At 42.7% G+C, this 25314-nt stretch overlaps 1 protein-coding gene across 2 annotated transcripts in view; it reads left to right on the forward strand.

Annotated features, from left to right (window-relative positions):
• Positions 1-271: 271 nt before the first annotated feature.
• The window catches only part of EZR (ezrin), a 37582-nt gene continuing 12539 nt past the window's right edge, over positions 272-25314 (forward strand). The window contains exons 1-5 of one of the 2 annotated variants that reach the window (XM_049800422.1): positions 272-742; positions 18163-18246; positions 23078-23173; positions 23972-24246; positions 25105-25188. In XM_049800422.1, coding sequence (XP_049656379.1) covers positions 731-742; positions 18163-18246; positions 23078-23173; positions 23972-24246; positions 25105-25188 — 551 coding nt within the window. In that variant the 5' untranslated portion in view covers positions 272-730. Of the gene's footprint in view, positions 743-18162; positions 18247-23077; positions 23174-23971; positions 24247-25104; positions 25189-25314 lie in introns of those variants that run through there. The other variant, XM_049800423.1, reaches the window with a different exon arrangement.

The following is a 25314-nucleotide window of genomic DNA, read 5'->3' on the forward strand; positions in this document are numbered from 1 at the left end:
AGCCCTCCCTCAGACTCCCCTCCTTCCCCGAAGCCACCGGCCGGCTCGGGAAACGCCGTCGCCCGCTGGGCGCCGCCGGGCCCTCGGCGCGGCCGGAGGCAGGGGCAGGTGCGGGCGCGGCGGCGGGGCTCGCCCCGGCGGCCATGTTGCGGTGGGCAGGGCGGCGGGGGGTGCGGGTCTCCCCGCCGGGGGTTTTGGGTGGGGTCCCGGAGCGGAGGCGACGCAAGGAAGCCCGGCGGCGGCTCGGCTGTGCCCGGCGGGGTTACCGGGGCGACGCCGCTCCCGCCCACCGGCACCTGTTGCCCGACGGTTCGCGGGCGCCGCCGCCCGCCTCTCACCCCGCGGGGGCTGGGGGCGGCTGCGGGCTACGGACCCGAGTCCCCCCTGTGCCCGGGGGGGGGGGGGTGCAGGTGGCGTCGAAGCGAGGCCGGTGGGGGTGCCCGGCGGCTGGGCGAGACCGGCCCCACTGCTCGGAGGGGGGGGGGGGGCGGGGAGCGGCGGGTAATGGCCGGCGGCGTTGAATCACCGCGGCGGCCCCACCTGCGTACTTAACGGCCGCCGGGCGGCCGGCGCGGCACTCGTGAGGCGTGCTGCCGCCGTGGCCGGGAGCGGCTCTTTCCTCCTCCTCCTCCTCCTCCTCCTCCTCCTCACAGGGCGCTCGGCCGAGGCGAGGCAGCCGCTGCATGAACGTTTCTCTTGGGAGTCGGAGAAAGCACCCGCAGCCCTCAAAATGCCGAAGCCGGTAAGTGGTGCACGGGGGGAGGGAGACAGGCGCCCTGCGGGGCCGTACCGGCGCCGCCCGAGCCCGGGCGCCTGACGGGGCGGTCGGCGCCCGGTGCTGCGCCGTGGGCTTTTGCCGGGGGTCCTGCCGCCCCCGCGCTGGAGGGGCCGCGTCCAGGTCCCCGCCGCGCCCGCGGGCCGAGCGCACCGCGGCGGGACGGGGCTTTGCCGCAGAAGTTGTCCGAGGAGGGAGCGGCGGGCACCCCCCGCTTCACGCAGGCGCCCCAGAACCAAATAAGCGGCTACTTCAAGCAGGAGGAAGAACGGGAGCGGCTCGCTTCAGACGTGGCGTGGGCCCTCCGGAGCGGCGCCGGAGCCGTGGCGGGCCGGCCGGCGGCCCCTCGGGTGGGCCGGAGGTGCGGGGGAAGGAGCCTCGGGAGCCGTGCTTGAGAGGCCAAACGGTGGATTTCTCTGTCGGCTTGTTCTTGACACCACCACCTCCCCACCGCTGCCCCCCGCCGGTATTCGAGTGGGTTTTTCGCTTGTTTTTTTTTAAAGTCTGGTACTGCCGTGCCAGTTAGAAACGGTAATTCCCTTGAGGAACCAACTGCCTAATGCAAAGCTTTGAGCAGTCATCGGAGCAGACGCACTTTTGAACTCTGAAGAGCATAATCGGAACAGATTGTTGTTGCTATCTATTTTCAACGGAGGCAATAGTTCTTAAAATACGGTGCAGTGAAGGACTTACGTGTTAGCTACACCCTGTGAAATGGGAGTAAACAAGCTTATCTTTATGGTAATAAGCAATTGATGTTTTACCACCGTAACATTAAAGTTGGTTTACTTTTTTTTTTTTTAAAAAAAGGAGTGCTTAGGTTAACTTACATTGCAGTTGCTGTAAACCTACCCCCCCCAAAAAAAAGTGCTCAATCCTTTTAAGAACTGCGAAATCTTCCATCTCCTTGGGTGTCTTTTATCAGTAGGAGGTGATATATTACTGCGTATGAAACTGTATACTGAAAGGACCTTTCCGCAACTGGGGGGAACAAATACATAATTTACAAAGCATGGATATAAAAGGTTGTGTGTGAATAATCTCTCATTGCCTTACTACCCATTTGCTAATTACAGACTGCTTTCTTGAAATTTCCTGGTCAGAATAATTTGAAATCCTGCTTTAGGACTAAGTCGTACTGGAAGCCATGGATAGCTGTGGAAAAACTCCTTAATCTCTTAAAAAAAAAAAAAACAAACCCAAAACAAAACCCAACAAAAACTAGCTGTGTTCATCCTTTTACCTGGCACATCTGTGCTCATATTGCCTCATAGATGGTGATTTTTGTTTCTTGGCTGACTAGCCAGTGAATAACAAAGGTGAATGGTGTAGACCACCTTCCACTGGGGAAGGACAGTTGTACTCTAATGATTTATGAGACATGACCTACTGGCTGGGATTTGTGGACAAGATCCTGTGTCAATAGTTTGTACAATATAAGCACTTTTTTTTAATCTGCTGATCAGTAGGGCTAACTGCCACCTTACTGTAAACCGAAAAGAGGAATTTTGCAGAGGTTATTTTAATAAAACACACTGTTTGGCCTGACTGCCTCAGACTGCGACTGGATTTGGATCCTTCCCAAACCAGCTCATTTGGTCTTAATACAGATAAATAGGATTCCTCTCAGTTTGCAGGGAGCAGGGAGAGAGGATGTAAAGCCCTTGCTCCAGAGGCAGAATGGTGCTCGGGATGAACGTGACAACAGCCTTTGGCATGTGAGGAATGATGGCATGAACCCTTGGGACGCACAGGGAAGCAGTTTTAGTTTCTGATGTGTATTTGACATGGGTACTAAATATTTATTACCTGCGCTTGTTTACATGTGTCTTGTCTGCATGGCATAAGTAAATATGATGTTGCTTGGCAGATTTCATGCCGCTTTGGGTGAAGTTTGACACACTAGTCATCAGTTGTTTACAAGTAAAGGTTAAGATGACAGAAAGCAAAATTTTGGCAACACCCACCCACCCCCCAAACCACTAAGTTAAACCTTTATATGAAACTTATGTTTTAACAAGAATTATGCATGCATGCATGCACAAAGCTTACAGATCATGTTTGTAATTTATTCATTCACAGTAAACAAACAGTCCATTAACACTAGAATGTTAGTGATTTTGTATTTTGAGTACCAAAGTGAAGTGCTAGGAAGCCAACTGTTTTCCACATTCTGTGGTACCATTTAATCACAATTAGTTGGATCTGATGCACTTTTACAGTGGTCAAAATAAATTTTAGTAACAGTCCAGAAAATAATTCTGATATATTTGTTAATATAGGCAGTGTTAATTTATAATTCAGCACAGACATTCTGCCATGTGTAACAGTTACAAAGTAACGAGATCGCTGTGTGGTAAGCTATAAATATATAACTTGTACCCAGTTCATAAGGGTTTATGGCTGGGAGTTCATCAACAGTTCAGATACACAATTTCTACCTACTCTGTACAGAGGTTCATTGGGCTTCACAGGTGGTGAATTATTCTGTAAGGAAATGCAAGACATGTCATCTTGTCCAAATCTTGCTGTGTTATCTGGAAACAAGTGAAATGCTAAATAAACTTATTTGTTCAGCCTTGCATCTTTTCATTACTGCAGTGTCTGTGTACTCTCTGTGTTTTTCCTAAGTGCGTGTTACTGGTTTATTTCTGTTTGACTCATTGAATAGATGGTGTTTTAGCTGAATTATATCCTTTTGCAAAACAAACCAATCTAATAAATTGTGGCTAGAACAGCATGGATGCAGGCTAATGAACATTACTTACCGACGGAGAAGGAAACGTGATCTCTGGTCTACAGACCTGTTAATTTGATCTGGCCTGTTACTTTATCGAAGGTGGGGTTTTTTTGTTGCCTCTTGGGGAAAAAACTTAAAGCTTCACAAGAAGTGAAGTCAGCTTTGCAGTGGAGCATTTGATATAGTGTCACACGAGCTTTTAATACTTGTGTGCATGTATATAAAACTGTAAAGAGACGACAGCAGTAAATGCAATCTAACAGCTTCTGGTGCTAAAGAGAAAATAGAAGCGAATAATATCCAGAGGCACTGTTTTTTAATACCTTCACTAATGGCCTGTGGTCAGAAAGCTGAGCATACTAATGAAATCTGCTAATGTCTTGCTGTTGAGGGGGAGGTATTATTGATGCAGAGGGCCATCATATAAAAGGGATTGAAGGACTGGGTAATAATGTCCCATTGCAATAGTTAAACTTGCAGGGGTGGGGAAAGAAGGTCCCTCACTATATAGGATAGAAGGATATGGGTTAATCAGTGGTAGTATGACTGTCTTGTCCATGTCATCTGCAGTGCATAGGGTTTCTCTAATGGAAAGCATTAATAGAGGGTGCTAGTGAGATCTTTCCTTGAATATATGTTGCACTTACCTGTGTCCAGGGGAGACAAATTCAAAGCAGAACCTAGAGAAGGGTTTTGGGATGACTAGAGGCAGAAAGCCACCTCACGATAAGAGTGCTTGGCTAGTTTAGCCTGGTAGAATTAAACAAGTTATTTCTTCCTTAACCTGTATAAAATGTAAGGGGTTTAAATTATAAAGAGGAGGAAGAACTGCTTTAAGCAGAACTTGTGGTTTAAGAGACTTTTAAATACTAGAGCTGTTAAGATTAGAGCAGTTAAGTGTGTGGGGGGGGGTTTGTGGGTGGGTGGTTGGTGTGTGTCCTGTCCGTCTGTCCGTCCGTCCGTCCCCCCGTCCCCGTCCCCCCCCCCAATGTTGGTCTTATTAGGAGACTGTTCCAAGACCTAACATCCCTTAAGATAATGTTTGACAAGGACACAATTTAATGCTGCTGCCTGTAGGAGTGGGGAACTGGAACTGATGACTCAAAAGGGTTTTCCCAGCCCTGTGTTGTTAATAATGTGCTAGTGTATGCTAGGCATTAAGTGGTTAGACAAGTCCTCCATACCTGTTTGATGTTGAATATACGTGAATTCTGAAAAACGAACTTGAATACAGCATGCAAGTCTTCTGCCAAACCTTTAGCTGCCTGTGAACAGATCGTGGCATTAAAAATTCAACAAGTTCATGATAAGCCAGCCCAAAGAGTTGTAAGCATGGTGACAGGAATTTATTCTAAATGCAAATAATTAATAATAATAAAGTGTTCCCAGATCTTCCCAATTTATTTTTTGACTGTGTATCTTCTAACTACACATAGCAGTTTCATCTCTGAGTCCTTCACAGCAGATTGCTATAACTGGACTGAAATAAAAATATTTTTTCATATCCTTAAGTGCTTATGATTAATTAAAATACTCTTAGCTTATGGATAGCTATAGATTTAGTTGGGAATAAAATCTTACCCTTTCCTTATGAACACCAATTGCAGTACATCAGATGATATGGTGTACGGTGTACTTGATACCAGGAGGTGTATACTCTGGTGCAAAATGGAAACGTAAGGAAGCTTCCATTTGCCAAACATGAGAACTCCCACTCATAGCTGCAAAAGGAAGGTGGAGGTTTCTATTAATAGTAAGTTTAGGGAGTAGTTCACAGATGACTAAAGTTTTAAGAGAATGAGCTCGCAATTGTGCCAAAAACCTGAATTACTCCATGAGCTGAGTAAGCGTTTCTGAGGGCAGTTTGTTCTGGGATGTTAGCTGCTGCAGAGAAATCAAGGGTGTTAACAACGGTTGTGTTAGTCACTACTTAGAATTTCTTAGCCTAGTTAAAGGGTAGAGGTGGAGACATAAGCCTTCCTGTTCTTCTCTCCCCCTCCGCCCACATGAATGTCTTCCTCTGTCCATGAAAAAAAGCTGCAGTGTGTCAGGACTTTTAGAGAATAAGACTTACTGATGGCCACTGAAGATTCCCGCATCACTGTCATTCTTGTTTGGCGCTCTGTGTCCAAAGAGCTTTATGCGCACTGTAAATCCCATAATCACTCAATTGACCTTGAAGGACGGCAGTGCTGCCCAAGATCACTGAACCACGCTGCATGCTGTGTTAAGTAATGTATTTTAGCTGTGTTGTGTGCTTGCTTTGAAGCCTGGTTTCAGCATTAGATAACATTTAGCCTGTGAGCTGAGAAGTACAGCTGTTTGCAGAAGCAACTGAAGTCTCTGGCTTTTCCTGAGCAGTGTATGGGATCCTTTCCCCTAGGAAAGGGAGAAAAGTGTTGCTATTTGAGGCTGGAAACAAGGCGTAGCTCAGCGTAACAGCTAACCATATTGCCTCCGTGTTGCTTCTCTGTTCAGATCCGGGTTTTGTTTCTCTTTCTAATTCCTACTTTGTAGTAGGGAAAAATGACCTGCCTTCTCTGCATCTTCTGTCATCTTTGAGAGAGCATGAGTAGCAACCATGTGCTCAGCTGGGACTGATAAGCATCTGATATTATCAGCTGTCAATTAAAATAAAAATCCTGAGTCTAAGAATTAAAATGCAGAACTCTCATCTTCTAATTGAGTCAGCAAGAGAAACTGTTGCTTGATGACCAAGGACTTGTATTTGGCTAGCTATTGTGTAGACTCAAAGGAAGAGTTGCTGGCACCCCTACACAAGGTCTGTAACCTTCTGCTAGCTTTGAGAAGGGAGTATGGAATTGCCCTGTTTGAGAGAGGGTTATTGTGCACTTGCTTCTCCCTCCCACTTTCACGAGCAAGTGCAATAGCTATTTTGTAAAACTTAGAGGCATCACTATCACCATCTCTTCCTCTCTTGATTTTGCATGCAAATGTCCATGTTTGCTGTGGTTGTTTTAACCTCAGTGTGGAACGTGGGAGAAAGGCTCCTCTGGGGAGGCGAGTGGGTGGACATCTAGTTGATGAGTCTTGAGCAGGCTTATGAAATGGGTCTAGAGCTGCTCAGTTCTGCTAAGAGATCACCATTCTGCAGATGCATAGAGGAGATCTGTGAGCTGCCTGCTACCTGAAGAAGTAGAGATTAAAGAATCTCACATTTGTACTGGGGTGCCTGAATTTAGCCTGTGTAGCCCAGCAGAGGACTTCAAAGTCTGTACTGTAGGATCTGGGCTTCAGAGTTCTTTGTGGGAGCTAAAGTTATTCTTTAACATCTAGCTGAATACACTTTAATTGTGAAAGCTTAGTTTGCTTAACTTTTTGTTTTTGTAGAGATAAGTGATTATAGAAAGTTCCTGGTACACAAAGTATGTGGGGTGGATTTGCATAATTGATACTCTGATACTCGGTTGTCATGACCTGGGCTGGACAGACCAGGGAGAGGTCATGGTTTAAAAACTGATACAGCTGTGCAGGCAAACTTTTGAAAGTTACCCTTTCTGCCTCCGCAGTGTTCTGTGTACACTTTGGGAATCGCTGGTGCATGTTTGCTTGCCATCACACTTCTGTAGTGAAGGGCCTGTGAAGAGTTTCATCTTGGAAGCCCTCAAGCTGTTTTAGGGATCAGGAAGAGGTATTTTGCCAATCCTTCCAGTCACTTTTCCTGTACAATCTATAACTTCTCAAGACCAATCTCTTTGTGCTTAGGTGACGTTCCAGGACTTGCGATGACCTGCCTTTATCTGGGAGCAAATAGTACCTGTTGCATACTGTTTGAAGTACCTTGTTGGGAAGTGGAAGCATTGTAGTGTATTGGATATAGATCAGGTTATCAAGCTATCAGAGGTGATCACATCACCTAATCCCACTCATAAATTTCACAAATGCCATGTGGTACGTTCCACCAAAGTCCATGAGGTAAAATGAAAGAGGCTGATTATAGAACAAGCAAAACAGAAGGGTGGGGTATCGAATCAGTAAATCCCTCTTCGACAAATGGATTCATGTCTAGAATGCAGAATGACCATACATCATTACTGGGCCTTGCGTGACTTGTTACACTGCTATTTCTCCTTAAGCAAATGGAATTCATGTTCATTCTGCACTTTGACTTCTGTAAGAACGTGGCTGGCCTTGCTATGTCAGGCAGAAAGCCCCTGTAGCCTAATAGTATACCTCTGATATTGGTCAAAAGCTGATGCCTGAGGAAGAGTATTTCAAAGATATGCACCATTGCTTTCCTCTGAGCTACTGAGGTATTGGAGGCTGAAAGTTCCTATATAATGAGTTACTAAATGGATTTCTGTGAACTTGTCCAGTCTCCCCTTCAAACCATGTGAACTCCAGCATCCACAGTGTGCTTTAACAAAGGCTGTCCTAGATAACCTTCACATTGTTTGGAAAGTTATCTACAAAACTCCTTGCTACAGCACTACTTGAGAAATTTTTTTCTTGTTTAGTGTGTTGATGCCAGGTAGTTATTCTATTGGTAGAACAATGAACATGTGATCCTTGTCCACCCTGTTCATGTAACTCATGAATTTACATGCTCTTACGTCCTAGCCTCAGTTAATTTTCTTCCAAACTGAGAAGCCTTAACTAGTTTAGTTGATCCTTGCGTGGAAATTACTCCATGCCTTTGAACATGCTTGAGCTTCTTCCAGTTCAGATCTGATGAAAATACTGCTTTGCATCCTATAATGTCTCCATCTGGAAAGAGTACAGTCGTTAAGATCGTTTCTCCAATAGTTGGTTCTTGGTCCCCTTAAACCTGCCAGGCATAATCCTGTGAGAGAGTAAGTCACAGGCTCTCTTTGTGTTCGCACAGCCCGCCTTGCTCCAATATAATGTGCTTCTCTTCCACCTTAGAAGAACAATGATTGTACCTTGTGCTAGTACTGTTCATACAGGGTCTACTGAAAGTGTTGAGAGCTGTGTGCTGACAGGCTGTGTTGTTGCCTGGTCTTCAGGTGAGTATCTGTCAGACTTTGAACTCTTTGGAATGGCTCTGGGTTTTCCATGCACATTGCTCTCTGGAATTTATGCCTCTGCATAAGCATTGGAATAAAAGGCACCAGTATTGGTGCTCAGATTTAGGGGAAGCTCTGAGGCTGTTATAGCTTTTATTTAGATTATTCATGCCTTCAGACCGTGCTACTGTTTGTTGTGACTTGGTACTGTGGAGTTCAGCTTTTGCATAGATTGCTGTGTGCCTGTTGTTTCCAAATGAAAAAGCCAAGCAGAAATATGAAATGGTGTTTGTGTTCTGGATCAAGCCTAGAAGACACTCAGTTATTTTTTATTTTCCCTTGCAGGGATTGCAGAAGGATCATATCACTTTATGTAGCTGACTCTCATAAATACTGGTGATGTTAAATTGTTTAAAAGACTCTGAAATGATAATAAAACTTCAGATCTTAAACCTCTAGATTATCTGCACTTGGCCCTATGCTGACGTTGCTGATGAAAGACCACAAAAGATGATGTGATTCATTCTGGACTCTGAGTGACTTCTTCAGATAAACCTTATTTGAGGATTGGTGGTGGGGCTTTCTTTAAACTTCATGTGTAAAATCTTAGTCTCGCAACTTCATTATGTTTAATTAGATGCAACAGCTGTCACGATAAAACAGTCTGTGTACGAAGAAGTTTGAATCAGTGGCCTGTAGCTTCCCTCTGTATTTATCCTCTAGGTACAAAGGACCTATTGTTGCTGCAGTCTGTGCTCCTAAATCCATCCTAACATCTGTTGAGGGCAAATGGCTCATCCAAGCAGTGGTGCTGTGCTAAGCCTGCTGTCACTGGCTCTGTGTTCCTTCTTTAACGAACAGACTGCTGCTTGTGCACAGATATTCCGACAATGCTAATAGAGCGTTATACAGTGTCAGAAAGTCTTTAAAGTGAATGTTAATGTATTTCAACAGAACACCATAAACTCTCCTGCTGCTTGCTAATGTTGTCTGTGTTCAAGTAAACCATTCCTACATCCCTCACAGAAAGTGAGAGCAAGTATTTTGCATGAAAAACATCTGGGCTCCCCAAGTGTATGGGGCTTAGTTTAACGGCAATATCCTGGGGCCTTTCAGTCTTAAATGGCATTGCTTTATGTCTTGCTAGATCATAGAGCTGTCCCTGGGTAATTTTACATTTTTTAAAAATTGAATTTTAAAATTCTAAGACAGCCTCAATTTTTCAACTTCTTTCTAAGGTGAGACAGAGCGATGTAGTTTGCTTGTTAGGAAAGAGTTGGGGGAAACTTTGGTGGGTGGAGAAAGATTTTTCTCTGGGAAGAGTACTTGGTTTTACTGTTTCACTGAGCATCTAATGTTAACTGTACAGAGCTGACCAGAGGTGGAGAATGCTGGAAGTCTGGCTGAGGCCTAGGCATTTGGGAATCAGGGCTGTCAGAGAACCAGCGTCACGTGTGCTTGCCATACCTGCATGAAATCTTCATGATCATATGGCGCGCAGAGTGTTATTGCTTGACCTAAGATAAGGAACTGAATTACAGCCATGACTGCTTCTCAGCTTTTCACACAGATGCCTGCTATGGAGTTGTTATATGCTGACAGAACATATATCAGGCTTTGGTTAAGGAAACTGAGATAGGTGTGTAATTTTCTATGGCATCTTCTTCTGCATATCTAAACTAAAAAAGTTTGAATTTACATTCTAGGATTATCTTCATGTTTAATTATACAAAAGGTTTCGTGGTATCTCACAAAGAAGAGTCAAGTGATGTGGCTGCAAAACCAAGCTCAATGGGTTGGCTTTCTTGTGATCTGTTTGTGTATGCTGGCAGGGAGGGGGAAGTTTATTCTGAAAATTCAACCTGCTTTGCTAAAACTGGAATTTCTGGATGACTCCCCAGATCTAAGTATTCAAGGTTTTCCTGCCCACATAAGTTTCCCCCCCCGCTCTGCTTCGTCCAAAAGAGTCTGGCTTTAAGATTTCACTTCAAAATTATTCTTGGCTTTACCTCAAAGCACTTTTTCTCTCTTCACAAAAACTTCCATGTAAGTTGTTATAAGGCTTTTTCACCTTACATGACAGCAGCAAATACCTGGGCTCCTGTTGCCTTGAGTAAACTTAAGAAATTTCAGTTAAGTATAGCTGATATAGTTATTGGTCCTTAAATGCTGAGGATTACTACCAAAAAAAAATACAGTTGTACAAGCTGTTGCATTAAAGTTGATTAGTATTTAAGGCTAACAACCATGTTGGACAATTTTAAGGTAAATGCTAGCTTCTGGATTATATATATACAACTGTATTTACCCTCCGTGGTATTTACTCCTCTTCTGGGAAAGGTCAGCAAGGTTTTAAGGAACAAAGACCACCCTGCTCAACTCTAGTTTTACCTGTTGCAAATGCAGCAGTACCCAACTCTGCTTCACAGACTTGGAGGAATTCCAGTGGAATGTGACTTAATGTTCCCATTTCTTTGCAATGAGGAAGCAACGTTTAACACAATGAAATTTGAAATGGAACATGTCCTTCGGTTCCCTGTCGGGTCTTTTTGATTTAACATGGTATGCTGAGAAACTGGGTCGGTTAAATGGGTGCAGTGAGCTTGCCTTGTCAGTCAAGTGGATGCCAATAAGGCTGTCCCCATTCGTGGCTTGTTAACTGATGAGGCTGTGTTCTCCCTTGTCAGCAGATTGTGTGCTCAGCAGTGTGGAAGGGAACACTCAGGACTGTTTTGCTGTGCTGCCACTGCCCTCTCTGAAATGCTAGGTGTTGGGCAGGTAGTGCAGAAAGGATTCTGGCAGGGGAGGAGCATGTGGATCCTACTGAAAGGTTTTCTTCAGTTTTGTGCTGTACATCTCTTTCCCACTCTCATAGGAATCAGATTCTCTTTCCCATAGAAGAGAAATTGCAGGTTTGTTATTTGCCTTTGCATTTAACTTCTTGGAGATCCTTTACATCATAAAAATGTAGCACTGGGGAAGACTTGAACCTATGTTGTCTGAAGGCTGCATGGAAGTGCTTATATAGTATCCCAGTATCTTACCACTCTGGCAATTATTGTTTCTTTTCCTGTTGCCCAGCCTGCAAAAAATAAGAGGGCTTTTTGGTGTTTTTCTCCTTGTGGGTTTAAAAGTTGCTGTCTGCTCTATAAACACAGTGTTTCAGGCAACTCACATTTGGAAGAGATCAGTGCCATGGTAACAAGTCAAGTCCAGTTTGAAACACCCTCCCCATCCCCCCACCCCCCAAACCCTGCAATCAACCCCAAAACACCTGACCTGCAGATTAGTGCAGACTTTCCTTGATTAACTTGCTCCCTTCCAAAAGAAGCGTTCAAATTTAGGTGACAGCATTCCAACTGGCAAGTCATCAGGCAAGCAGAGCAGAATAGTCACCTTCTGTAATGCTTCCAGTGACTCTCAAGAATGTAATTTTTCCTTCTATGCAACAGCATCACACCAGGAAATGTGGTGTTTTTCTGGGGATTATAATAGACTATATCCTTGTCTACAGTACTGTTGTAGCCCATTGTTTGCAAGCCTGTAATTTGTTCATCTCTTCATCTGCCTCACGTCCGTTCTCACCTCTCCAAGTGTAACACCTGTAACTATTTCTCAGACCTGCCAAGATCTTTGAATTCCAGCCCTGTCCTCCTAAAGAGTTTCTTTTTCGTTCTTGATTGGGTGCTGTCTCTGAACTTGTAAGTGCACTTTGTCTTCCAGGAACCGTGGGAATACTTAGCTGTGTTTTCTTACTCCTTCCACCCCACCACACTGTCATCCCACTTTCAAGACCCTGGCCTGCCATGAAGAGGTCAGAATGTGTCCCTACAGTAGTTCCAGCAAGATGAAAGTGCTGAGCCCAACTAGGAGGGAAGTTGTGTTTTGGCAGTCCTGCAGCAACAAATAGAATTGATCATTTGCTTTGATATTCATGACATTGTCTCCTGCTTTTGACAGAAGCTATGGAGAATTTCGGTGCACAACTTGTCCTTTGGCTGTAATTTCACATGGCTCAGGTTTGTTGTATGCCTAGTCTATGTCATATGGGACCACATCAAATATGTTACTACATGAGGTTTGATCCCTCAGGCAGGGTATTCTGTCAGAGAAGAAACAGAACAGGCTCCAAGTGCTGTGTTCTTGACACATTGGTGTTCATAAGTACTAAAGAATAATATAATAAATAGAACTAATATCTCTCCAGTTGCTTGGGTTATTCGTGCTACTTACCTTCCCAGACTTCTCCTCTCCTTTCCACAGTATCTGAACCATTAGCTGTTGACTTAACTTGTGGAGGACAGAAATGCAGACACTGAAGTGTTAGCAGGTCAGCTCTGAGCTCTGGAGCTTCTAGGATTTTTTTTCCCTAATCAAAGTTAAAAATTTTCCCAAAATAGTTTCCAGGAGCTGGGACTACAGTTACTCCAGTTAGCACAATATTTTTCTTTATTGTTGGGCCTGGAACTAACAAACACTAGTGCATGGCAGGTGGAAGAATAGAGAGCAGTTTCAGTGCCCTTCTGCTGCTGCTACATGAAATTGCTTTTCCTATTACCAAATACCTAATCACTACACATCTCTACAAACAGGTCTGGGTGCTAAGGTTGAAATGAAATTACTTTGTCCATGCAGATGCATTGCAACTCAGGGCAAAAAGCTTGTCTGTTATTTATTACAAGTACAATAGTAGTTATTGCTTGTGTGGTGGAAGAGTAGACATGCAGAAGAGAGGACGCAAGTTTAATACTACTGCTTTCTTAATAGTATTCTTAACAAATAAGCAAAAGCAGTGGTATTAAGACTGCCATATTCCTTCAGCACAAGCATGTCCATGTGCTATACTGTCAGTTTGCATATGTGCAAGAAACGTTAACAGGCCTTCGTGCTGTTTTTCACACTATGTGCTGTGCAGGTACAGCACTTCAAAACCCCTTATCTCCTCTGTGCTATGCAGTTCATCTGCTTACATGTAATAGCTACTTCCCTGGGATTTCCAGACATCCAGTGACTGAAGAAAGAAGGCATGCCTGTCTAGGTTTCTCCACTATGATACTGGTAATTGCCACCACTTGGAAAGATACTTCACTAGCATTTGTACTCATAAACCTGCTATTTAAGAGACTCTGGTCTTTATCCCTCCTTGGAAAGTGGAAGAAAACATTCCTGAGCATTGTCTGAGGCATTTAGAGCTGCATAATGATAATGATATGCAACATGTTAAGTACTGGTTTGTCTTGTGTATGGGTAAGAGTTGGTATTTACTGCCCTTTATCTTGGGTATTTACTGGAAATAAATTGTATAGTATTTTAAATTACTTGCACAACTTCATGGTGTCACTGAACTATTTTATTATGCAAGTGAACTTAAGGGGTATTAGATCTCATGCATCAGGATGCAAAATATCCATGATGGCTTACTCTGTGTGAGTGCTGTGGGTTTTTCTCCTGTTCTGCCTTCTTTTTCCCCTTCAGTGTAGGATGTTTTGTGGTGGAGCTGCAGTACCAGGAGGGGGGTGGTTAACTTCAAAGATACCATGCTGCCTGCAACCAGAGACGGATTCTGCACCAACAGACTGTAGATCAAGAGTCAGACTTCAGAAAAAAACTTACCTGTGCGTGCATAGTGTCCAATACACCTGGAAACTGGGCATTTATGCTAGGAAGAGATTGAAGAGGCAATGTCATCTTGGATTCCCATCTAGGTCTTGGATCTTACACAGAGAAGATGTTGCCACTCAGCTGGTTGGCAATGTGTTGCCTCCTTAAGAGACAATGTTTTCTGAATGTTTTTCAAATGGCACTTTAATTTTCCAAGTTAGATATTGTATGGTGCACAGTCTCTGAAAGGCTGTAGTGTCCCATAGATTGATCTACTGACTTAGTATTAGAAGAGATGTTGTCTTAACAAAAAACCAAAAGCAAGTAAGAGCAAGTGCATGACTTGAGGGCATTGCTAAAGGAGGGAAGATCCCATTCTAAGTACTGTAACTTCTAGTACAAGAACTTTCCACGGCGTTATGATTATTTAAACTATATTCTGAAGTTCTCTCCAGTTTGATCTTTCATCTTACTTCCACTCTCTTGTCCCAGCTGGAAATGTAGATAACGTGTTACAGTCCACCCTGAACAATCAGGTCATGGAATTTGCGTTCAGTCATTTGGTTCAGTCATAGTAGTTTCTTCTGTTTCTGTTGTCTTTTACGATTCATTGTTGTTCTTTTCCCATTTAATGGAAATGGCATTGCCTTTTCAAAAGCATGTTTTTTCCCCTCTGGATCAAATTGGTTAGGAATTGTATGCATCCTAAGATGGGGAAGAAGAAAACCTTGTAGTGTTTTCATACACATGAGCAAACCTAAGGTGCTATTTGTCGTTCATTTTATTTATGTTACTCTTCAACATAAAAATATAACCATGAAGTGTTATGGCATTGGCCTATTGAGAAGGAAGTTAAAACATACTCTAGGGTTTTTAGCATGCTATGTGCATTTAAGCACCCTTATTTCATGTATAACAGCCATGTGCTCTTCTCCACTCTCTACTCATCTGTGTTCTGAAACAATTAAGACCTGCTTTCCTTTTGGTTATGCCTTCAGTTTTGTCCTGGGGTACTGCCAGGATTTGATAAGGATCTTACAAATGACTTGCTCGCCTACACAGGATAAGCAGGACTTGTGAAAGTTGTCTTAACTGTGTCTTGCTCTTTTTGTTGCTGATAGAACTTAGTCTGAGTTACTCTGTTTTCCTCCCCAACAATATCTTGAATTGGTTAGCACCTTGGGTTTTGATCTGATCGTCTTGGCACCATGGAGAGTTTCATGTGGTCTTAGCTGAATGCCAAATTGATCGCCTCTCAGCCTAACAGATGTCAAGGTTTCTTCAGATGGTCTAAATCAGGGTTTCAAGTGGCTTAAGCTCCACTTGCCTGCTTCACTACCAGCTTCTCTGTGGTTAAGAGCTTGCGTAGAGTGGTTGTAGGACATCTGTTTAGAACACTGTTAAAACCATTATGTTCTTCTTGAAATCAAGGCTAAGGTATGGAGATGAGAAGCAAGAGGACTTAGTATAGCAGGAAGGAGACCCAAAGGATTTTCCTAGGCAGTCATCAACTCATTGAAGTGACAACTGCTTGAGGCCCTGTCTCTTCTTGCTCTGCCTGTCATGTGGCTAGCAGCTTGTCTGAGGGCACAGCAGGGACACCAGGGAATTCCTCTTTAGCCTGCTGGTTGTTTAGCCCTTTAAGAACACAGAAATTAACCTTTACCACATCTCCCAAGTGTCCTTGAAAGCTTGTTGGATAACCAAGTAGTCATGTTCCTACATGCTTATGGCTTTAAATGATTGAAGTGGGAAGCAGATGACTTAAATTTTTGGTCTTAATAGTAAAATAATTCTTAAAAGATGTATCAGGTAGATGGCTTTAGTGCTGAATAGCTCACTATGTAGCTGATCCTTTAGGAAGGGGACTGTATCTGGAAGGGTCTTTTAGGGTTGGAGTAATACAGGGTATTTTCCTAGACTAGGGAGTTTACATTTTTTTTTACTAGCAAATAACCACTAAGGAGACAGAGTAAAAGACGAATGTACTGGTACCAGCTGGAATTCTGTGCTCAGCCAACATCCTGCAAGTTTTCTGTTAAGGAGTGGGAAGCACAGCCTTTCAAGTTCTTTAGTTTGTAAAGTGATACTTACTTTATACCCACTGAGGTGTTTTAGCCGGAAGTACAAATAACTCGCACAATACAAAACCGCGGATTACAAGCATATGTTTTCTTGAAGGGGGTAGAAAAGGATTAGAATATGATTAGGGATTTATTGTTGAGAGGGATTAAGCAACAAGAGCTTTTTAAGGTCACATCTTCCAACTGCAGCCTTGCTGTTGCTGAGAATTTGGTATCTGAACTTCCCCTCCCTTCCTACACTGGAAACGCTGTTTGGGAAACCTTTGGTTCTTAAGGCACAGGAAGAAAGCCTTAAGCACACTTCCATGCTCCATTATGGATCCCTAATGCTACAGTTGGGAAAAGGAACTCTTAGAAAACCTTTGTTACTTGTTCTTTCCTGTTCCTTTAGAGGAATTTTTTTATTTATTTATTTTAAATCCTAATTTAAAGGACACTCCTTTAAAAATACAGCTTGAAAATGACAGGACACCTAAGCAGTCATCTTCTCTGGTTCAATTCTGGTGTTTCATGAGTTGGGAACTGTCTTCAGTCATCTTTCTATAGGAGGGTCCTCTGTCATCTGGGAGAGAGCAGGAGAAAGAAACAATATAAAGGCTAAAAGACACTTGAGGCCTTCATGTCTCACTAAAAAATGAATGCAAAATTGTCTATTATATTTGTCTGAAACTAGCTGAGGCAACTTGTTTTATTCACAGTTCTGTGTTAAACGTAACATTGTTTTACCTGACATTTATCCTAGAGCTTAAATATACATAATTAAGTGGCTGGAAACTGCTGCAGTGTCAAGGCTTTGTAGTGAATGATTCTATTCCTCTACTGCTCCTTCCTCTTGTTTTTTCAAATGTGTGCCTCTGTGCTAGGCACCAGCTGTAGCAGGCTCTACTGGTCTGTTAGCTCTGGATTTCAGTAACATGACATCTATAAAATATGGGGAAATTGTCATGAAATCTTATCTGCCTGTAGCTTACCTGTTGTCTGGCCTTGCCTTGTGTCCACTTTCTCTTCTCTTTTCTTTAAGATATCAAGCTACAAATCTAACTTGTTAGTAGAACTATACTACATGATCATCCCAGTTTGGGGTTTTTATATTTGTTTTGGGGTTGTTGGGTTTTTTGAGACATAGTATAATATTGTAAGCAATATAGTCTCCTGTAGTCAGAACAGTTGGAGATAATCCTTTCCTGATTTGCCATTTTGCAGGTCCTTATGCTATTCCCTGCAAGCTTAGTTGCTGCTTTTGCCTCTTGATTAAAAGCTAATAGACTTTATCTAGTCATTAAACACTCTTGCCTTCTGCATACAATAGTAACCTCTGTCTTGCAGTCTACTTCTACCATTGCAGTAAATCTGGTTATGTTGTTTCTTCACTAACAGCAATAGCTTTGTGAACTCTTGCCCTGTGGTATCATTCAGTACCCATAACAGTTGTTTTTATGTGCCGAGTAGATTTTTATGAGGGAAGGAATGAACATTTATCAGGTTAATGCCGATTGCTTAGTAAGAATAATCTGCAGCCTTTTGCCTTTAAAACCTCAGATTAATTCCAGCTCTAATATAAATGGAAGTTAAATTATAAGTCTTAAATTTAATTTAGTCATTAGGGCCTTTCGTAATCCAAGGGATGGCCTGCAGGCAGCTATGCTGTGCACTCGCAGGAGCTCTTATTCCACGGGGGTTTAGGCCTGGAAATGGTCAACTCTGAAACGCCCTCTCATTTAGCCAGAAGCTCAGTCCAATCCTGTGCTGAGTAGGAAAACCTGCAGAGCAATCTGGATAAGACAGCAAAGTCAGTGCCCCAATTAAGTTTGCTTGTGTGATAACACAAATCTAATTGGGGCCTAAGTGTGTCTATTATAGAGGTTACAGTAGTGCATTAAAGCGTGGAGAATGTATTGTACACAAAGTTCTGTGTTAACACTGAGAAATAGCTTTCACTACATCTTACGTAATGCTTTTTGTTTTTCTCCTTAGATCAATGTTCGAGTTGTTACTATGGATGCAGAGCTGGAGTTTGCCATCCAGCCAAACACTACAGGCAAACAGCTGTTTGACCAGGTCAGTGAAGGGTTGGTATGGGCTCTTGTTGTTTAAGCTTGCAATACATTTCAGATTGTAGTGTTATCTTAAGACTGGATTCCAAACCTGCCTTTCTTTCTTTCGTCTCTCCACCTCCTAATCTGGTCTGAACTGAGATCTCTAAATTCCATCACAATAAAAGAAAAAAGCAAAAATCCTTGCAGGTATGCTATGTTCCAGTGAAACCTGTCTTCCTAACAGTGTTGGGTGATGAAGTGTCAGAAGGGATCTAAAATGTCTAGACAGCATAGGTAGTGTGTAAAAATGCACCTCTTACTTTGAAATAGAGCTTAGCTCTTCTTTATTTCTTAAATTCTGAAGTTGAAATGTTGTCCCTGTGCATAAAACTCTTCAGAATCAGGTCTTCAGGTGGCTGACAGAGGCATAGGCATAGCTGCGTTCATTCAGAAGCTGGGTTGGAGGTAGCCACTTGCCACAAGTGTTCAAGTTTGTGAAACTACTGGAAAAACAGAAGAGTTTTGATCTCCATGCAGCAACTATAGCAGCATGCCTTGTAAGAAGCCCCTGTGCAGCAGGGTGGAGCAGAAACTTGTCTAGCCTTCTTCTGGGGGTTCCCAGGGAAGTGAAGGGCATGAGTAGTCAAGATTCTCCTCCCTTACTGTTATTCTTCCTGCTACTGCGTTAAAAATATACACATCTGTTTGGAGATGGACCTACAAAAGTCAGATAAAGACAACTAAAATAAACAAAGAACACTTTGTAAAACATTCTTAAGTAGCTTGCTCTTATAAAAATCAAGCAAGGCCTAGATTTCAGCAGAAAAATGTAACTTGCTGTTCTGGAATTTAAAAAAAAAATAAATTTGCTTTAGCTAGTCCTGCTGGAACCCTGAAAACTAAGAATTGTTCTCTGTAGACTTCAGTTACACATACTAAGCTGTTTATGAAGTGTTACAGCAATTCCTCTGCACTTTTCCCCTCGTCCCCTCCTAGCCTTGATGGCAAAGCGTGGTTGAGCTTTAACTTAAGGAGGCAGAACTGGCTGAACAATTTCCATTCCTTCTAAGTTTTTTTTTGGTACAATTTCTCATTTCGGTGAGTTAGCTAGAACTTGCTAGGCCTTATGGCAACTGTGCAATGAGAAGTACTTTTCCAAAATAACAAAAAAAGGCCCCCAAAACCCCAAACACCACAAAAAAGACAAAGAAAACATTTAGTGGGTTCTTGGAGGGAGTGAAAGGAGGAAACCAAATTATAATCACTGCAGAACTTCACAGGACCAAATAGAGTACTACAGATTGTGTTTATCATTAAATCTAACTTTAATTCCTTTTGATTATTACTAATGTGGAATAAACATCAAGTATTCATTGACTGGAAATTTGGTGAAGTGCATATGAAACCTGAATTTTTATGGAACCAGCAACTGGTGTTTGACCTTCCATTCACTGCTGATCACCCTTGCATTGGGGTACCTTCCTCCCTCAGCCCTTTCCATGTTAACCCAAAACAGAGAACTCTGGCTTCATCTTTGAGGGTACAAAAATCCAAATGACTAAAAGCCAGGTTTTTAAAAGCAATGCCTTAGATCAGACAGTGTAAGTATGTCCTGTGTTCCTTAGGACAAGGTTTCAATAAGGACTTTTTTTCCCCCTTTTATTCACTAATGTTTACATCTGTTAAGAGCCAGAGTCATCTCTGGCAGAAGAGGAGCTACTTTCTTGACCTGCAGCACAGAAGCACAAAATCCTGAGAACATGGAAGAAGGCAGGATGCTTCAGATCCAAGATACTTCTAGCTTGCTGTCTAGGTAGTTCTGGATTTCTGAAGACTGCTTGCACTTGCAGCTCTTACTGCACTACTGGGATAGACTATCACCTCATGAAGATTTGCTTCTTATATTCTATGGCTCAGGTTTAAAACCTGTGATTGGAAATTCTTACCCATAGTCCATACCTCGTTAGGGTGCACTTCTGCATATCAAGAGTAGTGTGGCTTCTAGCAAGGTAGAATTGTGCAGCACAAAACTGGGGAAGGTGAAGACCATATGTTTAGCTGCAACTATTCTGACATCTTTTCACTTCTGCTGTGCAAGCTTTTTACTAGACCCTTATCTCAGATGGAGTTTACACTCAGATAAAGCCTGTGGAGGCAACAGGTTTTCGCAGGTATGGGGAGTGGCTCAACTTGAACTGCAAACTGTGGGCGGAAAAGGGCGTTGAAGAAGCAGGCTATTTTTAAAAACCACAAAATGATTTCTTGGCCTGGCTGTCAGCTAGCAAAACTACTCTGGCAATGCCCTTGTGCTTTAGGCTTTTCTAGCATAAGTGTATCCTGCACATAAGGTGGATTATAGCTCCCTTTTATAGAAAGGGGAAAATAGTGGAAACCTGTGAATATTGAATTCAGCTCTGCTCAAGTGAGACCTGTGCAGAGTTTGTTCCACAATTAGTCTGAGAACCAATGCAGTGGGCTCTGCAGCTGGCTGGAGTACCTCCCAGGCAGTTGTGTGCCATCCTGGTCACAAGGAAATGGAGGATTTCAGATTCAAATGGAGGAGAGTGTGCCACTGGCAGTTTCTGGGAGTCAATGCATTTCTGGGTGGAATGGGCAGACTTAAGATTTGCTGCTTCATGCATTTGAGGAGGGCATGGAAGTGTCTCCCATCTTGAATGTAATGCCTTGGTTCTTAGTTCTTCCTTGTTTTGCTATGGAGGAAGCTTATAAACAATTTCCCAGCATACAGTCTAAAATATTCATGTCTTTGTTCTTTGTATTGGAACTCAAATGGTCAAATTGTGAAGTTTAGCTTAATACTTTCTCCTTCCTTGCCTTTAGGTTTTGGGAAGAACTTGAGGGGTCATAACTTCTGCAATATTTCTAACTTGATTTATAGAAAATGTGTACTTTTTCTGTTGTAAGAGTCATTCAGAGATGATGACCTGATAACTGCTTGATTTATGCAACTCTCTTATTTTAACAAAGTTGCAACACACTTTTGTGCAATAGGAAGTACCATGCTCAACATACCCCTGCTTTTCTGCTAGATTGAGTAAAGCGCAGTTCTGACCCTTCTAAAAATACATCTATCTAGCTGTCAGAAAATTTGTCTGCTCTGTGGTGAAACAAGCCACTTTGGGGGTGGAGGGAAAAGGATTTTAGTCAAGTAAAGGCTGAAGCATTTTCAGACCCCAGATCTTTTAAAAAAAGTTGTGGGGTTTGGGGTTTTTTGTTTGGGTTGGGTTTTTTTAACATAAACTCTAGTTAGTTATAAGTAGTTCCTTATGGCCCTGCTGAAGTAGTATATATAAACCATAGTCTGAATACAGCCCACAGTGTCTATCTATGAAGCTATTTCATTTTCTCAACTAGTAGGCACTGACCTCTTTATCCTTAAAAATTATATTTGCTTTGTGACATTTTTCATACTACTAAGCAATTTGCTTGGTCTGCTTATATCACTAAACTTTATAGATTTACCTGTTATTCAACAATGTCACACAAACAGTAATTCTCAGAGTGCTAATCAGAATGGTGCATTTTTCCTTACAACCCCAGGAAGCTCTGGCTTCCAGGTACAGACTGCTGGCTTCTAGCTCATCCGTAAGAAAGTTTAAGGGAAACTACAGCAAAAACTAATTAAGTATCCTAAAATCATTGTCTCTCTCAAGTCTGCTTTCCAGCTAGAGTGTCTTCAGCAATACTACAAATGGGAAGGGTGAAACAGATCCTTGGTTGAGATCTTAGACTTCTTGTAACACATGTAACTACACCCTCTCAAGTCTTGTCACACTGTCCTGACTTGCAAAGTGGTTTTAAAAAGCTCTTGCCTTCCAACTCAGTTTGGCTCCCTGTGGTGATGCCTACATCGCTTTTTGAGGGTCTACTCTGCAAATACGTATCTGGATTACTTCATTGATGTTATGTAGTGAATCTTTCCAGATCTCGTCTCTGTCTAGAGCACAGCTTTACAGGTAGATGAGCTGGCAGCAAACTACTGGGCTCTAAGAACAAGCGGTCAAGAGTAGGAGGTGGTCAGGAACTTGTTAGGCTATCTCCTCCACTGAGGAAAAGGGACATGTCCAAACAGGACTATTTTTACTAGTAAGTGTGCCATCCTGTCAATGGATGGTGTTTCTGGATCTTTTGTCTGGTTAGTATTTACAATATCTGAAATTAAATTTATCCTAATGTTGGGCCATCAATATATTTTGTCCTTCAAAACCAGCCTTTCTGTGAGTTTAAAAAAAGAATGCCCTTGACTGAGAATACATGCAACATGTTTTAATTCTCAAAACCGCACAGGGAGCTTACTGCAGCAGCTGTGTGAAGCATCCCTCAGTTGCTTCCTCCAGCCAAATAATCTTTGGTGGCTGGCAGACAAGATCACTTGACCCATTAGTACTGCTAACTAGTTGTAGTTAGTACTAACACCATTACAGACCATCTCACCATAAGCTTCGGAATAGCTACAAGAAGTAACTCATCTGCTTCACCAAGTACAGTTTTAAGAGGGGCCAGTAGATAGAAGCAAGCAGAAGCCCCACCTGCTGCCAGTGTACCAGTCTAGCAGTTGATGGCCTGTCACTTACCCTGTTTGTCTCTCCCAGTTTCCCCGGAATCATCTTGTCCTAGGAACTGGGTGGGACAAGTAGCTTAGCCTGTGCCATTGCTGTCGTCTACTATGGCAGCTGTATATCTTTGTCTACAGGATGAAATTAAGAGATGCCAGATTAGTAGGTATAGGCTGTTGCCTGCACCTGCAGGTGATGTGGGACTTGTGAGGATACCTGGACGTCAAGTGAACTGTTACCTACAATAACTCTCTTTTTTTGACCTTTCTGTTGCAGGTGGTTAAAACCATAGGTTTGCGAGAAGTGTGGTACTTTGGTCTTCAGTATGTGGACAATAAAGGATTCCAGACTTGGCTGAAGCTTGATAAAAAGGTAACAGACTTCGGGCTAATTGCTGAACAAAGGTTAAAGCTTATGTGATTCCTGATGTGTTATTGGCTGCAACTTTATAAACCTTGTACCTGTTGTTGATTGTTCCCTAATTCTCATAACTCCACGATTATTTTTAGAGGGAACTTTGTAACCTCTATGGGAATGGTTTGGGTGAGGTGTGGCATGGTGGAAGTTTTCCCTTTCTGTGTGAATTGTAGAAAGCTTTCTAGCATTGGTCAGATATACAGCAGCAACTTGATATTGTACTTTGGTGGGTAGAAGCAGCTCTTCTTGCTGTGACTGGAGGAACATCTTGGCTAGTGATGGTTTTAGTCTCTGCTTGTGCAGGATCAGTTGTTGCACTAATCAGAAAGATAGGTCACTTCAAGGCTTGGCAGCTGTAACAGAACAGTGATGCCTCTGATGTGCTCTTGTTTGTGGACTTGCACTTCTTCTGAAGGTATGAACTGTTTTTCTTGATGGGGCAGTCAGACATACCTTTTTAATGTCAGGGGGCTGTTCTCCGTCAAACACATACCGTACTGGATGGGTTTGCCATCTGATACAGCATTCTCCAGTGACCATGGCTTTGCAAACAGAATTTACTAGCTTAGTTGGGAAACATAATGCATCTTCCCTGTGTTCACATACCAGTAAGCAGCCAGAATTAAAGAATTCTAGTAATGAGTTGCCAGTCACCTCTTAAGGCAAATCCCTCAAATCTTTTTCTTCTGTGTGAAAGCAATTTATTCTGTTGTTTGCAACCTTGCTCAGTTGTGGTGTTACCTATGTCCTCAGGTTTCTGCTCAAGAAATCAGAAAGGAGAATCCCCTCCAGTTCAAATTCCGTGCCAAGTTCTTCCCAGAAGATGTGTCTGAAGAGCTGATCCAGGACATCACGCAGAAGCTGTTCTTCCTGCAGGTGAAGGAAGGGATCCTCAGCGATGAGATCTACTGTCCTCCTGAAACAGCAGTACTTCTTGGCTCCTATGCTGTGCAGGCCAAATTTGGAGATTACAACAAAGATGTGCACAAGCCTGGATACCTCAATTCAGAACGTCTGATCCCCCAAAGGTGAAGGAGTTGGTTGATGCAGTCTCCCATTTTTTTGGTGTTTTTTTGTTATAGTTTGTTGGTTTTTTTTTAAGTCAAGAATTTGCATTGTAGTTAAATACAAAGAGTTTCACTGAAAGCATGATTTATTTATTTTTTAATTGAACTGTATGCATTCAGATTTTTTCCTTCTTTTAGTTCTATCTGTCATATTAGTGTATGTTTTTGTGCTCTCTCCTTGGGTTAGTTAGGGAGAGGAAGTATAATTTGAATTCAGCTTTTCTTTCCTAAACATTGCTGCCATGCTGGTAACTGGCAGTATGCATGTCTTCTCTTTAAGAAGAAAAGAGCAGCATTCAGTCAAGAATGTGTCATCCTTGGAGAAGGTTGGGTTGTGTGTCCTTAATCCTAATGTACAGTCCTAAAAATCTTGTATCTGCAAAGCATGTCTTGAGGCTACATAGGCCATCCCCACACAGGATAAGTGTATGTTATCAGACAAATGCTTCTGTTTACACTTCCTGAAGTCCTGATGACACTCTGCAGCAGTGTCTAATTCCAGGAATGACACCAACTTTTGCTTTGCTTTAACCCTCTGATGTCTACAGCATGTATGTGATTCTTTTGCAGTGCTCTGCTTAGGCCTCTCATGTCCCTGACTGGTGACCAGAAAGGCTTTGCGGAGGGTTTTTGTTCATTCACAGCAATTCAGCTCTGCTTCACAGAGTACATCTTTGGGCTGGGTAGGATCTTCCTCTTGGTTTCAGTAAGGCTTCATAGGTGGGACTAATTTTTCAGTAAGGCTATAGCAAAGATCAGCATCAGTGGATACTGTAGAACATGAAGTCTAATCTTGCTAATACCTCTTTCCTTGTGTAGGGTGATGGACCAGCATAAACTCTCCAGAGAGCAATGGGAAGAACGGATCCAGGTGTGGCATGCTGAACACAGTGGCATGCTCAAGTAAGTGTCTGATATTGGTCCTTAGGCTGGACGCTTTGTTGCTGGTTGATGACCTTACCCTTGCAGTTCTACAACGTGCTTTTGAAATAGACTCCAAGGGTCACCTGTGTGGGGGAACTCTTGGTG

Source organism: Accipiter gentilis, chromosome 5, assembly GCF_929443795.1.
Source record: "Accipiter gentilis chromosome 5, bAccGen1.1, whole genome shotgun sequence".
Classification (NCBI taxonomy): domain Eukaryota; kingdom Metazoa; phylum Chordata; class Aves; order Accipitriformes; family Accipitridae; genus Astur; species Astur gentilis.